This window comes from Oncorhynchus masou, chromosome 30 (genome assembly GCF_036934945.1).
Source record: "Oncorhynchus masou masou isolate Uvic2021 chromosome 30, UVic_Omas_1.1, whole genome shotgun sequence".
Taxonomy (NCBI): domain Eukaryota; kingdom Metazoa; phylum Chordata; class Actinopteri; order Salmoniformes; family Salmonidae; genus Oncorhynchus; species Oncorhynchus masou.
Window position 1 is genome coordinate 32,667,296 of NC_088241.1, and position 13,142 is coordinate 32,680,437.

General features: G+C 44.5%; 1 protein-coding gene across 1 annotated transcript in view; it reads left to right on the top strand.

The window, feature by feature from the left end:
• LOC135522539 (transmembrane protein 108-like) overlaps positions 1-13,142 on the top strand; it is a 100,036-nt gene that overhangs the window by 51,634 nt on the left and 35,260 nt on the right. The window contains exon 2 of the mRNA XM_064948898.1: positions 7,383-7,466. Within this exon, the coding sequence (XP_064804970.1) occupies positions 7,427-7,466 (40 nt within the window). The 5' untranslated portion in view covers positions 7,383-7,426. The remainder of the gene's footprint in view (positions 1-7,382; positions 7,467-13,142) is intronic.

Here is a 13,142-nt window from a genome sequence, read left to right on the forward strand (position 1 = left end):
ACGAGCAGGACTTCACCCTGGATGACAATAGGAATCCATGAGGAACCCCTAGGTTCCCTATATGTCAGGTGGGAGTTAGTGAGTAGGGCTACTGGTGGTACATCTGTATGGGGCTCCGGACACGGTGAAAAGTACATTGAAATCCTACACAAAGGTTTTTACCATTGTTAAGGCCCGGGTATGGTGGGTTCTGCAAACTAGGGAGGTGTTAAACTATGTGAAACCTTGCTTGAATAAACTGGACTGGGGGAACAATAACTGGACAAGTTACCAGTATCTGGCCACGGTTTATTTGGCAGGTGACACATGGGACACCCAGGTGATTAAACCACCCTATGCTCCTAACATAGGACCATCTCCCTGGGTGATGAACCAGGAGAAGGATGTTACGGTTACATTACGAGCAGGGCCGGTCCGTGCCGTTCTGATGCTCTAGACGAGATAAGAAAATTACCACCAGGGCCTGAGTGACACAGCCTGGGATTGAACACGGGTCTGTAGTGACGCATCAAGCACTGCGATGCAGTTCCTTAGACCACTGTGCCACTCGGGAAGCCCTGGCGGCAACTTTTGTTGTCTCGTCTAGGGCATCAGAATGGCCCAGACCTGCCCTGCTTGTGATGTAATGGTCACATCCTGTTTCCTCTGTTGGACTCTGTGGCCATAGAGCAGCGTGCAACGTGTAGAGCTGGGGGTCGGCATCTCCATTTCCGCCTCAACGCTTAACTCCAGCTATTTAACCACTCATTCTTGTGTGACCGTTTCACCCATCAGTCTGCCACTCACGTAGCCTCGAAATGATAGCTTCCACCTGGTTTCTTCAGGTGCCCATTCCTTTATAAGCTTCCCTCTAGCGTGTTTTAGTTCAAAGCAATTCAGCTTGCCCCTGGCTTGTGCTCAGGACCGGTCCGCTCAATATAACATTTAAAATAGGTTAACCTTTCCTTGAATAGCCTTGGGAGGGGCCACAGTGGGTTTATAATTTAGGGGGTGCTTATATTTGTCCTGTTACACACAGGTGTGTAATGGAAATGTGTTTTTTTGCAAATCCCAACTCCATCTGAGACACCTGCAGGGAGTGGAGTCACGACCAAGGTCACCATTGTACAGCGCCCTGGATCAATTAAGGTAAAGTGCCCTACTCAAGGCCACAGCTACAGAATTTTTCTTCTGCACCTTGTCAGCTCCGGGTATTCGAACCAGAAACCTTTCGGTTACTGGCCCAACGCTGTGTCAGCAGGATGGGAAGCCCTCCAAGTCAGCAAGTCTTGAGGGTGGGGGCTGCACTTGAAAGGACAGGAACCAAGGAGCAAGATGGCGAGCCACCTCCCCAACTACACTGCAGGCAATTTCACCAAAAATGAGGCAAACCTGAATGGGTCCTGGGTGAATGGAATAGACTACACCTTACATACTGTACACTGGTATGGTTGGAATACTGTGTACAGGGCTTATGGAAGGAAGGTTGGGTGATTAGGGCAGTTATTTTTCTAGGAGGAACCATCAAGCTGGCATGGCAGATGTGGTTAGGAGCACCCTGGAGGTACCCATGTCGTTGGTTTGTGGCCTACCTATTGGGGAGAAGCCCAATAGAACCAGTAAAGGCCAAGTACTGCAAATGGGGAGTCTTGGTGTGGCAAGCAGTGGATGTATGGGTAGAAGGGTGTGATACCCTGAGGCCTCTGTTATGGGTAATCACTGATAGGAGTATACTTAGAACTATTTCTGGGGTTGTGTATGAACATGGGAGCGGCACGCAAGGATGGGAAGTGCTGCAGAGTGGAGTGTATCTGTGATGACTGATACTACTGTGTCGCTTGTAAGATGTCAGGGTGGCTGCTGATGTTTGGGAGTATTCACCGTGCTGTGGAAAGATTCTTACACAGGGACACTCGAAGTCTTAAATGAATCATTGTTTATTGTCAGTGTGCTGGAGGGGTTCCAACCAACTCAATGCACCATAGTACACATGTCAATCAGGAGCTCTCCTGGGGCCGTCCCAACAACTGTCTTATATACGGCTATACACAGACAAGTTTTATATTTGCATGATTTAGCATAATTAATTCATCATTACCGTTTTGTTTCATTCATGTGACGGCCAATACTGTTTCATAACATGTGACAGACCAACACATCACGAGGCTTCTCCTCTCTAAGCTCAGACCTTGAAACTGAGTTATCTTTTGTTTGTTCTCAAAACAATGTCTGGGCGTACTGCGTACAAATTGCAGCTACTGATAGGTGTGATTTGTACAGTCAGCCACTTGCATGAACACAGAAATTGGTTTATAGAACAGTGCATAAATAGAACACATAAATTAGTTCTGAGCACAAACATTAAAATTCCCATTACAACCACATTAGACTAGATTATAGTTTAAAAGAATGGCCTGGCTGTCCGATGGTTCATAATGTACGGTATCCTCTTTACACAACAAGCGAGTCAGCGTTCCATGGGTCCTCAGGTACCCCAACTGGGGTCCCTTGATGCCCTTGCCATGTCACGAGTGTAAACGAGTGACAAATGGGGAGGGGTGATTAGAGGGGCCATAATAGCAATCTGCAGCACATGCCACTAGGTGGGTAAAGGACCTGCAGGGGTGGAACTTGGGACACTTAGGGCCATTGAATGTGTTACCATTGAGGCTAACAGGGGCCTTTGGATGACCTGGGGATATGGAGGATGAGCAAGGTGTTATATGCTGATGGGTGGAAGGATATCGTATATGGTCAGGGTCCGATACGCCTAATCCCATCCTGAACATCCATTAGGGGCCAGAAGGGTGGAACCTGGTGCATGTGTCAGCCAGCGAAATAATGAGTAGAGGTGCTGGTGGTAATACAGGCTCCTTGGCTAGTGAGGGGTCACAGGGTGCACGTTGTGCTACAAGGAGAACATATGGAAAGGATGAGGGATCCAGGCTCCTCAGATGTACAGTAGGTGGAGTTCAGGGTCGTCCTCAGGGTTAATCATTTGGTAGTTAGAGTGAGTGTGAAACGATGGAAGTAGTGGTGGTGAGCCTCATGGAACCGGTAGACCTAGTGGGTCATAGTCATGACCAAGAGATACCGGAGCCCGAGCTACCGCTCCGGAGGTCAACCCCTCTCCAGGGGTTAAGGTATGGAGAGTATCAGATACCAGAAACAGGAGATGCATATGTATTATGTGCTCTCTGTTTAGAGAGACATGAGGCAGAGGAAATGGCTACAAGGCTGAGTGGGAACCATGAGTTCTATATTGGATGCTTTCGGGAGTGGCTGCACACCAGGTGTAGTTGTCCGGTGTGCCGAAACTCGACAAGGTATGACAGGTATGATCAGGGGTAATACAGAGGACCGTCTGGATGAGCAGTTCAAGGAGAGGTCCATGGCCTCTCTGAAAGCACCCTAGATCGAGCAAATTGGGCACTGCTAAGGTTGATCTAGAGGTCCTGTCAGGAAGAAGGTTATACGGGTTTTGTGGAGGCAGGGTGCCCAAATGGGACCAGAGGGGGAACCAGGCAATGGAATACCAATGGATTGGCTCTGGCCTCCTGGTCTCTTCCTAGGAAGGTTGCCTGGTGGAAAGACAGGATGAGCACTGTATTATGTGACCTGAGCTGGTCCGTTAGAGAGGACCCCGGGAACAAGACAAGGGGTGTGAGAGGGCGCCACAGGTCTGAGTAGGTATTTGTTAGCTAATGTGTACTCGAGGGGGGGCAGGAATGTGTATAGGTTCCTGTGATTCTAACTAACCTGAGAAAGTGAGAGGTTTTAGTCCAATTTAGATGTTTTTAAATTACAGGTAATGTGGAGGTGTGGTGAAGATCTCCGCTGGTTTCCCTCCCAGGGACGTTAGGAGCAGTTGTATATGCTGTTTTCGGCCAGGAAAGTGGCCGATATTAAGTGGCTGGGGTCTGTGTAAGGTGTTTTTAAACATGCAGGGATATCTATTTAACTGTGAATAGGGAAGGGAACAAGCTATCGGTCAGGAACCTGGCACAATGGGTCCTTGAGGTGGAAATAGTTTACCGTAGGAAAATAAGGGAATTTAGGCCTAAGCCACCTACCCGGCTGGGAAAGAAAAGGGGAGACCACCCACACCTCTTGGGAGCCATTAAGGCCCTGGACCTTGGGAGACGTTAAATGTATTAAAGCAACTGAGTGGATACACAAACAGGGAAAGTTTATCAATATGCTAACAATGGTCGTTTGTCCCTATAGGACTGCTGTGGAATGTCATTATCTATGGTTGATGTGAAGGGTTTGTGGCGGGCACTCGTGGGTGTAAAACTAATATTTATTTAATAACATGTTGCCAAGCGGAGAAAGTGTATTCACCACTCAAGTTCCCCTGATATTATAGCACTAAGAGAGCCTGATGAACTTCGGGCCGCCCTACCTCTGAGCTGGATGTCCCGATGGGTGGTTTTTGGAAAAGGTTTCTCCCACCTCAGCTGTCGGCCACCAACTGCTAAGCCAGTACCGCGATTGGTATCAGTGGGTCGCTGGGATCGGGACTGGGCTGGAAGTGCAACACACGTAGGCTAGCTCCTTAATCACAAGGGAGAGGTGTGAGTTGGGCAAGACGATATCTAACCATATCGTGAAAGCAACAATAAAAGTCTAGGAAGGGGGACATAATGGCCGGTCAGCTGATAGAGATGAGTCTTCAGGCCTGCTTAAAAGCCCCAACAATCTGAACAGCACAGAGATAATCAGGAAGGGAGTTCCATAGGTGTGGTGTGTGGGAGGAAAAGGCACGGTACCCCCTTGTGCTGGGGGCATGTAGGAGTTTGGCGCGGCTTGAACATAGGGTACATGGAAGTTCATAGGGGTAGAGTAGGTGGGTCCGATGCCATATAGTGCTTTGTAGACGAGGATGAGAATTGTATAGTAAATTCTTTGAGGAACAAGTAGATAATGGAGATCAGCAAGGATGGGGGTGATGTGTGGCAGACTTTTTTGTTTGTGTCAGTATCCTTGCAGCACTGTTTTGGATGAGCTGTAGTTTATGAATTGAACTTGGAGGCTGGCCCCAAAGTACTGCATTCCCAAGTAAGAAGCTCTCTTACTGAAGCAGTGGGACCGAATACAACTCTCAACACAATATAGCTTCAGAAATACAACAAAGTATGCCAAGAATGTAATGGGGTACCAATACATAATTATCGAAGAATTAAAAGATGAGAATATTAAAGCAGTACCCAAATGGGAAGACGAGCTGCAAATAGTAATATCCCAAGTGGGAGGATATATCTAGAAGCAGGTTCAAGACGACCAACTCTCTACTATGAAGGGAATACTCTTAGAAATTAAAAGTAACTCTTATAATGCAATCAAAGTACAACCATGACATCACACCAAACTCAAATCAAATTGTAATGGTCACATACACATATTTAGCAGATGTTATTGTGGGTGGAGCGAAGTGCTTGTGTTCCTAGCTCCAACAGTGCAGTAGTATCTAACAGTGCAGTAGTGTCTAAAAATAATTCACAATAATACACACACATCTAAATGTAAAAGAAGGGAATTAGGAAATATATAAATATTAGATTGAGCAATGGTTGTAGTAGCATTGATGAAAATACAGTAGAATAGAATACAGTATATACATATGAGATTAGTAAAGCAGTATGTGAACATTATTTAAACATTTATTAAAGTGGCCAGTGATTCCAAGTCTATGTACAGTACCAGTCAAAAGTTTGGACACACCTACTCCGACCTCAACCCAATTGAGATGGTTTGGGATTGTCACCAAAAGCACAAACAAACTTCCACAGATGCACAATCGAGATCATCCTGTTGGGCTGTATCACCGCCTGGTACGGCAACTGCTCCGCCCACAGCCGTAAGGCTCTCCAGAGGGTAGTGAGGTCTGCACATCGCATCACCAGGGGCAAACTACCTGCCCTCCAGGTCACCTACACCACCCGATGTCACAGGAAGGCCATAAAGATCATCAAGGACAACAACCACCCGAGCCAATGCCTGTTCACCCCGCTATCATCCAGAAGGCGAGGTCAGTACAGGTGCATCAAAGCTGGGACCGAGAGACTGAAAAGCAGCTTCTATCTCAAGGCCATCAGACTGTTAAACAGCCACCACTAACATTGAGTGGCTGCTGCCAACACACTGACTCAACTCCAGCCATTTTAATGATGGGAATTGATGTAAATTATATCACTAGCCACTTTAAAGAATGCTACTTAATATAATGTTTGCATACCCTACATTATTCATCTCATATGTATACGTATATACTGTACTCTATATCATCAACTGCATCTTTATGTAATACATGTATCACTAGCCACTTTAAACTATGCCACTTTGTTTACATACTCATCTCATATGTATATACTGTACTCGATACCATCTACTGCATCTTGCCTATGCCGCTCTGTACCCTCACTCATTCATATATCTTATGTACATATTCTCTATCACTTTACACTTGTGTGTATAAGGTAGTAGTTTTGGAATTGTTAGTTAGATTACTTGTTGGTTATTACTGCATTGTCGGAACTAGAAGCACAAGCATTTCGCTACACTCGCATTAACATCTGCTAACCATGTGTATGTGACAAATAAAATTTGATTTGAGTTGGATCGCAGAGTGAAGGAAAAGATCCAACAAGTGCTCAGGATATGTGGGAACTCCTTCAAGACTGTTGGAAAAGCATTCCAGGTGAAGCTGGTTGAGATAATGCAAAGAGTGTGCAAAGCTGTCATCAAGGCAAAGGGTGGCTACTTTGAATAATATATAAAATATATTTTGATTAGTTTAATACTCTTTTGGTTACTATATGATTCCATATGTGTTATTTCATAGTTTTGATGTCTTCACTATTATTCTACAATGTAGAAAATAGTAAAAATAAAGAAAAACCTTTGAGTATGTGTGTCCAAACTTTTGACTGGTACTGTATATAAAATAATGCCTAGCCAGTGTTAAGGAGCCGAGTCTGTACATTTAAGGTCTAACCCAACCATGATTTATGTTGTTTTTCCATGGATAAGTATTAATGCCTGTCGCTGTGAATATATCTTTATTATTGTTGTCAGTGGGAGTTTATTTTTCAATACATTTTGAGTTCTTTCTGTTTTTGGCTGAACTGATTAGCAATTGTAAACACAGATTAGTCTGCCCTGGTCTCTCTCTGACTGTATTTTTATCTCTATTCCTATCTGTCTGTTGGTCTGTCTCTTTCTGTCTGTCTCTCTGTCCATCCTCTCGAACTCCCCCCTCTCAATCTCTTGCTCTCTCACTCTCTTTCTCCTCTATATCCTCACTTAATCACATCAGTATCTGACTGAGTTACCTGAGCTAACCATGCTACCTGACAATGTAGTATCTTAATCTCTCTCTCTGGTATGGTTGTGTTCCACAGAGAACCATGAGCACTGTGGAGGAGGACTCGGACCACATGATACCATGAAGAGAAGCCTGCAGGTCCTGCGCCGCCAGCTGCTGAGTGAGTAGACAAGACTGGGTCCTCATACTAACTGAGATAGAATACAGTCAAATAATATACTGTACATTAGTGAGACTCATAGCACAGTGAGATAAATACAGATCAATACTAGTGTCTCAATCCACCACATCCGCCTATGTAACACTTACGCATCTGCGGTGAAAGGTGACAGAACTATAGCGGTGTTTGTCAGACCATGAGACATCCCCACAAAATCGCCTGTAGCATCTGAACGGTTTAGCCTACAAACTATTATGACCCCTCTATGGGACAATGAGACTCTCAAGAACATGTACATATCAGTTTTGCTCTAGGACGCCCACAGCCCTCACAAGACTCGTCTAAAAGTTCCCCTGGTACCGGTCCATTTTTGTATGGAAGTACATATGGAGTCTGTTTAGTTAAATATGTGTAAAAAAATATATCATCATGTTTCCTAACTTTCTATGATAGACACCATTTTAGATTTAGTTTTGGGGACTATCTGTTGTTCCATGTAGTGAATCTGTTATTCAATGGGTTTGTATGAGCTAATAGCAGTAAGGCCCATTTTTTTTTAAATCAAATAATGTTTTAATATATATTTTTTTTATTCTTCAAGAGTTGTTAAAATTCAAAATCAAATAGCAAAATGATCCTTGGTATGACCTTCCTCAATTCTACATAGCTTAGTAGTACCCCCTCCCTCAGCTTTGACTGGGTTAATACTCGTAGTACTGTACATTAGCCAAACTCGTAGTACCGTACATTGATCAAACTTGTAAAACTGTACATTAGCTACATTAGTTTGTTCCTTAAGAATCTGTTGACACACCTGTGCGTTAAACTAAGTAACATAATTTAAAAAATCCCCATCAAAATCCGTCAGTTAAAGCATGGGCATCCACCTATGGCAGCTTTCCGGCTCTGCAGTGAACGGTGGCAGAGCTACTGCGGTGTTGGTCAGACCGTGAGACATCCCAAAAATCAAGATGATGGTGTTCTCCGTTTTGCTCTACGACCCCCACAAGTGTCACAGGACTCGTCTGAAGTTGGTAACGCTGATGTGCCAGATTCTGTCTGTAGTGTCCGACCCATTTGAGCTATTAACTAATATGTCCCCACTATGGAAAGGGGAGAATGCGTTTTTGCTCTACGACACCTAAAAAGTGTCAAAGGACTCGTCTGAAAGTAACCCATATAAACAAATGGAAGTAGGTAGGTAGTTTTGTGCCAACAAAAATAATGGGTAGAATGTGTCCAAAAAAAACAAAAAAATGCAATGAGCTTTCTTATGCCTCCTAGTTATAGGACGGACATTTCAAAACCTTCTTCCTTATGATAACTTTTTTCCATTTATTAATGTTTTATTCAATGATTTTCTACGGGCTATAGTAGTAAAGGACAAATTCAATATTTTATCAAATTATTTTAAAAAAAGTAATTTGATAGCTGAAGGGGTCCTAAAATTCTAAATTAAATAGCTAAATGGTCCATGGTATGAACATCTTAGAACAAATCCATATGTTCAGTGGCAATTTTAGCATGTACAGTTGAAGTCGGAAGTTTACATACACCTTAGAAAAAAATACATTTAAACTCAATTTTTCACAATTCCTGATGTTTAATCCTAGTAAAAATTCCCTGTCTTAGGTCAGTTAGGATCACCACTTTATTTTAAGAATGTGAAATGTCAGAATATTTGTAGAGCGAATGATTTATTTCAGCTTTTATTTATTTCATCACATTCCCAGTGGGTCAGAAGTTTACATGTGCTCAGTTAGCATTTGGAAGCATTGCTTTTAAATGGTTTAACTTGGATCAAACGTTTCGGGTTGCCTGACACAAGCTTTCCACAATAATTTGGGTGAATTTTGGCCCATTCCTCCTGACAGAGCTGGTGTAACTGAGTCAGGGTTTTAGGCCTCCCTGCTCACACACACTTTTTCAGTTCTGCCCACATGTTTTCTATAGGATTGAGGTCATGGCTTTGTGATGGCCACCCCAACCTTAACTTTGTTGTCCTTAAGTCATTTTGCCACAACTTTGGAAGTATGCTTGGGGTCATTGTCCATTTGGAAGACCCATTTGCGACCAAGCTTTAACTTCCTGACTGATGTTTTGAGATGTTGCTTTAATATATCCACATCATTTTTCTCCCTCATGATGCCATATATTTTGTGAAGTGCACAAGTCCCTCCTTTAGCCAAGCACCCCCACAACATGAGATGGTGTTCTTCGGCTTGCAAGCCTCCCCCTTTTTCCTCCAAACATAACGATGTTCATTATGGCCAAACGGTTCTATTTTTGTTTCATCAGACCAGACATTTCTCCAAAAAGTACAATCTTTTTCCCCATGTGCAGTTGCAAACCGTAGCCTGGCTTTCTTATGGGGGTTTTGGAGCAGTGACTTCTTCCTTGTTGAGCGGCCATTCAGGTTATTTATTTATTTATTTCACCTTTATTTAACCAGGTAGGCAAGTTGAGAACAAGTTCTCATTTGCAATTGCGACCTGGTCAAGATAAAGCAAAGCAGTTCGACACATACAACAACACAAAGTTACACATGGATTAAAACAAACATACAGTCAATAATACAGTAGAAACAAGTCTATATACTATGTGAGCAAATGAGGTGAGATAAGGGAGGTAAAGGCAAAAGTGGTGGCAAAGTAAATACAAATACACCCCATGGTGGCAAAGTAAATACAATATAGCAAGTAAAACACTGGAATGGTAGATTTGCAATGGAAGAATGTGCAAAGTAGAAATAAAAATAATGGGGTGCAAAGGAGCAAAATAAATAAATAAATACAGTAGGGAAAGAGGTAGTTGTTTGGGCTAAATTATAGATGGGCTATGTACAGGTGCAGTAATCTGTGAGCTGCTCTGACAGCTGGTGCTTAAAGCTAGTGAGGGAGATAAGTGTTTCCAGTTTCAGAGATTTTTGTAGTTCGTTCCAGTCATTGGCACCAGAGAACTGGAAGGAGAGGTGGCCAAAGAAAGAATTGGTTTTGGGGGTGACCAGAGAGGTTTTGGGGGTGACCACCTGCTGGAGCGCGTGCTAAAGGTGGGTGATGCTATGGTGACCAGTGAGCTGAGATATGGGGGGACTTTACCTGGCAAGGTCTTGTGGAGGACATGGAGCCAGTGGGTTTGGCGACGAGCATGAAGCAAGAGTCAGCCAACGAGAGTGTGCAGGTCGCAATGGTGGGTAGTATATGGGGCTTTGGTGACATAACGGATGGCACTGTGATAGACTGCATCCAATTTGTTGAGAAGGGTATTGGAGGCTATTTTGTAAATGACATCGCCAAAGTCGAGGATTGGTAGGATGGTCAGTTTTACAAGGGTATGTTTGGCAGCATAAGGGAAGGATGCTTTGTTGCCAAATATGAAGTCAATTTTAGATTTAACTTTGGATTGGAGATGTTTGATGTGGGTCTGGAAGGAGAGTTTACAGTCTAACCAGACACCTAGGTATTTGTAGTTGTCCACGTATTCTAAGTCAGAGCTGTCCAGAGTAGTGATGTTGGACAGGCGGGCAGGTGCAGGCAGCGATCGGTTGAAGAGCATGCATTTAGTTTTACTTGTATTTAAGAGCAATTGGAGGCCACGGAAGGAGAGTTGTATGGCATTGAAACTTGCCTGGAGGGTTGTTAACACAGTGTGCAAAGAAGGGCCAGAAGTATACAGGATGGTGTCGCCTGCGTAGAGGTGGATCAGAGACTCACGAGCAGCAAGAGCGAAATCATTGATGTATACAGAGAAGAGAGTCGGTCCAAGAATTGAACCCTGTGGCACCCCCATAGAGACTGCCAGAGGTCCGGACAGCAGACCCTCCGATTTGACACACTGAACTCTATCAGAGAAGTAGTTGGTGAACCAGGCGAGGCAATCATTTGAGAAACCAAGGCTGTCGAGTCTGCCGATTAGGATATGGTGATTGACAGAGTCAAAAGCCTTGGCCAGATCAATGAATACAGCTGCAGAGTAATGTTTCTTATCGATGGCGGTTAAGATATCGTTTAGGACCTTGAGCATGGCTGAGGTGCACCCATGACCAGCTCTGAAACCAGATTGCATATGGTGAGATTCAAAATGGTCGGTAATCTGTCAATATAGGACTTGTTTTACTGTGGGTATAGATACTTTTGTATCTGTTTCCTCCAGCATCTTCACAAGGTCCTTTGCTGTTGTTCTGGGATTGCTTTGCACTTTTCGCACCAAGTACGTTCATGTCTAGGAGACAGAACGCGTCTCCTTCCTGAGTGGTATGACAGCTGCGTGGTCCCATGGTGTTTATACTTGCGTACTATTGTTTGTACAGACGAACGTGGTACCTTCAGGTGTTTGGTAATTGCTCCCAAGGATGAACCAGACTTGTGGAGGTCTACAAATTTTTTTCTGAGGTCTTGGCTGATTTCTTTTGATTTTCTCATGATGTTAAGCAAAGAGGCACTGAGTTTGAAGGTAGGCCTTGAAATACACTGCTCAAAAAAATAAAGGGAACACTTAAGAAACACAATGTAACTCAAAGTCAATCACACTTCTGTGAAATCAAACTGTCCACTTAGGAAGCAACACTGATTGACAATAAATTTCACATGCTGTTGTGCAAATGGAATAGACAACAGGTGGAAATTATAGGCAATTAGCAAGACACTCCAATAAAGGAGTGGTTCTGCAGGTGGTGACCACAGACCACTTCTCAGTTCCTATGCTTCCTGGCTGATGTTTTGGTCACTTTTGAATGCTGGCGGTGCTTTCACTCTAGTGGTAGCATGAGAGGAGGTCTACAATCCACACAAGTGGCTCAGGTAGTGCAGCTCATCCAGGATGGCGCATCAATGCGAGCTGTGGCAAGAAGGTTTGCTGTGTCTGTCAGCGTAGTGTCCAGAGCATGGAGGTGCTACCAGGAGACAGGCCAGTACATCAGGAGACGTGGAGGAGGCCGTAGGAGGGCAACAACCCAGCAGCAGGACCGCTACCTCCACCTTTGTGCAAGGAGGAGCAGGAGGAGCACTGCCAGAGCCCTGCAAAATGACCTCCAGCAGGCCACAAATGTGCATGTGTCTGCTCAAACGGTCAGAAACAGACTCCATGAGGGTGGTATGAGGGCCCGATGTCCACAGGTGGGGGTTGTGCTTACAGCCCAACACCGTGCAGGACGTTTGGCATTTGCCAGAGAACACCAAGATTGGCCAATTCGCCACTGACACCCTGTGCTCTTCACAGATGAATGCAGGTTCACACTGAGCACATGTGACAGATGTGACAGAGTCTGGAGGTGCCGTGGAGAACGTTCTGCTGCCTGCAACATCCTCCAGCATAACCGGTTTGGCGGTGGGTCAGTCATGGTGTGGGGTGGCATTTCTTTGGGGGGCCGCACAGCCCTCCATGTGCTCACCAGAGGTAGCCTGACTGCCATTAGGTACCGAGATGAGATCCTCAGACCCCTTGTGAGACCATATGCTGGTGCAGTTGGCCCTGGGTTCCTCCGAATGCCAGACAATGCTAGACCTCATGTGGCTGGAGTGTGTCAGCAGTTCCTGCAAGAGGTAGGCATTGATGATTGATTGATCTCATCCCGTCAGTAGAGGATGCCTGGATATTTAAAAAAATGCCTTCCTAACCATCTTAAATAAACATGCCCCATTCAAGAAATGTAGAACCAGCAACAGATATAGCCCTTGG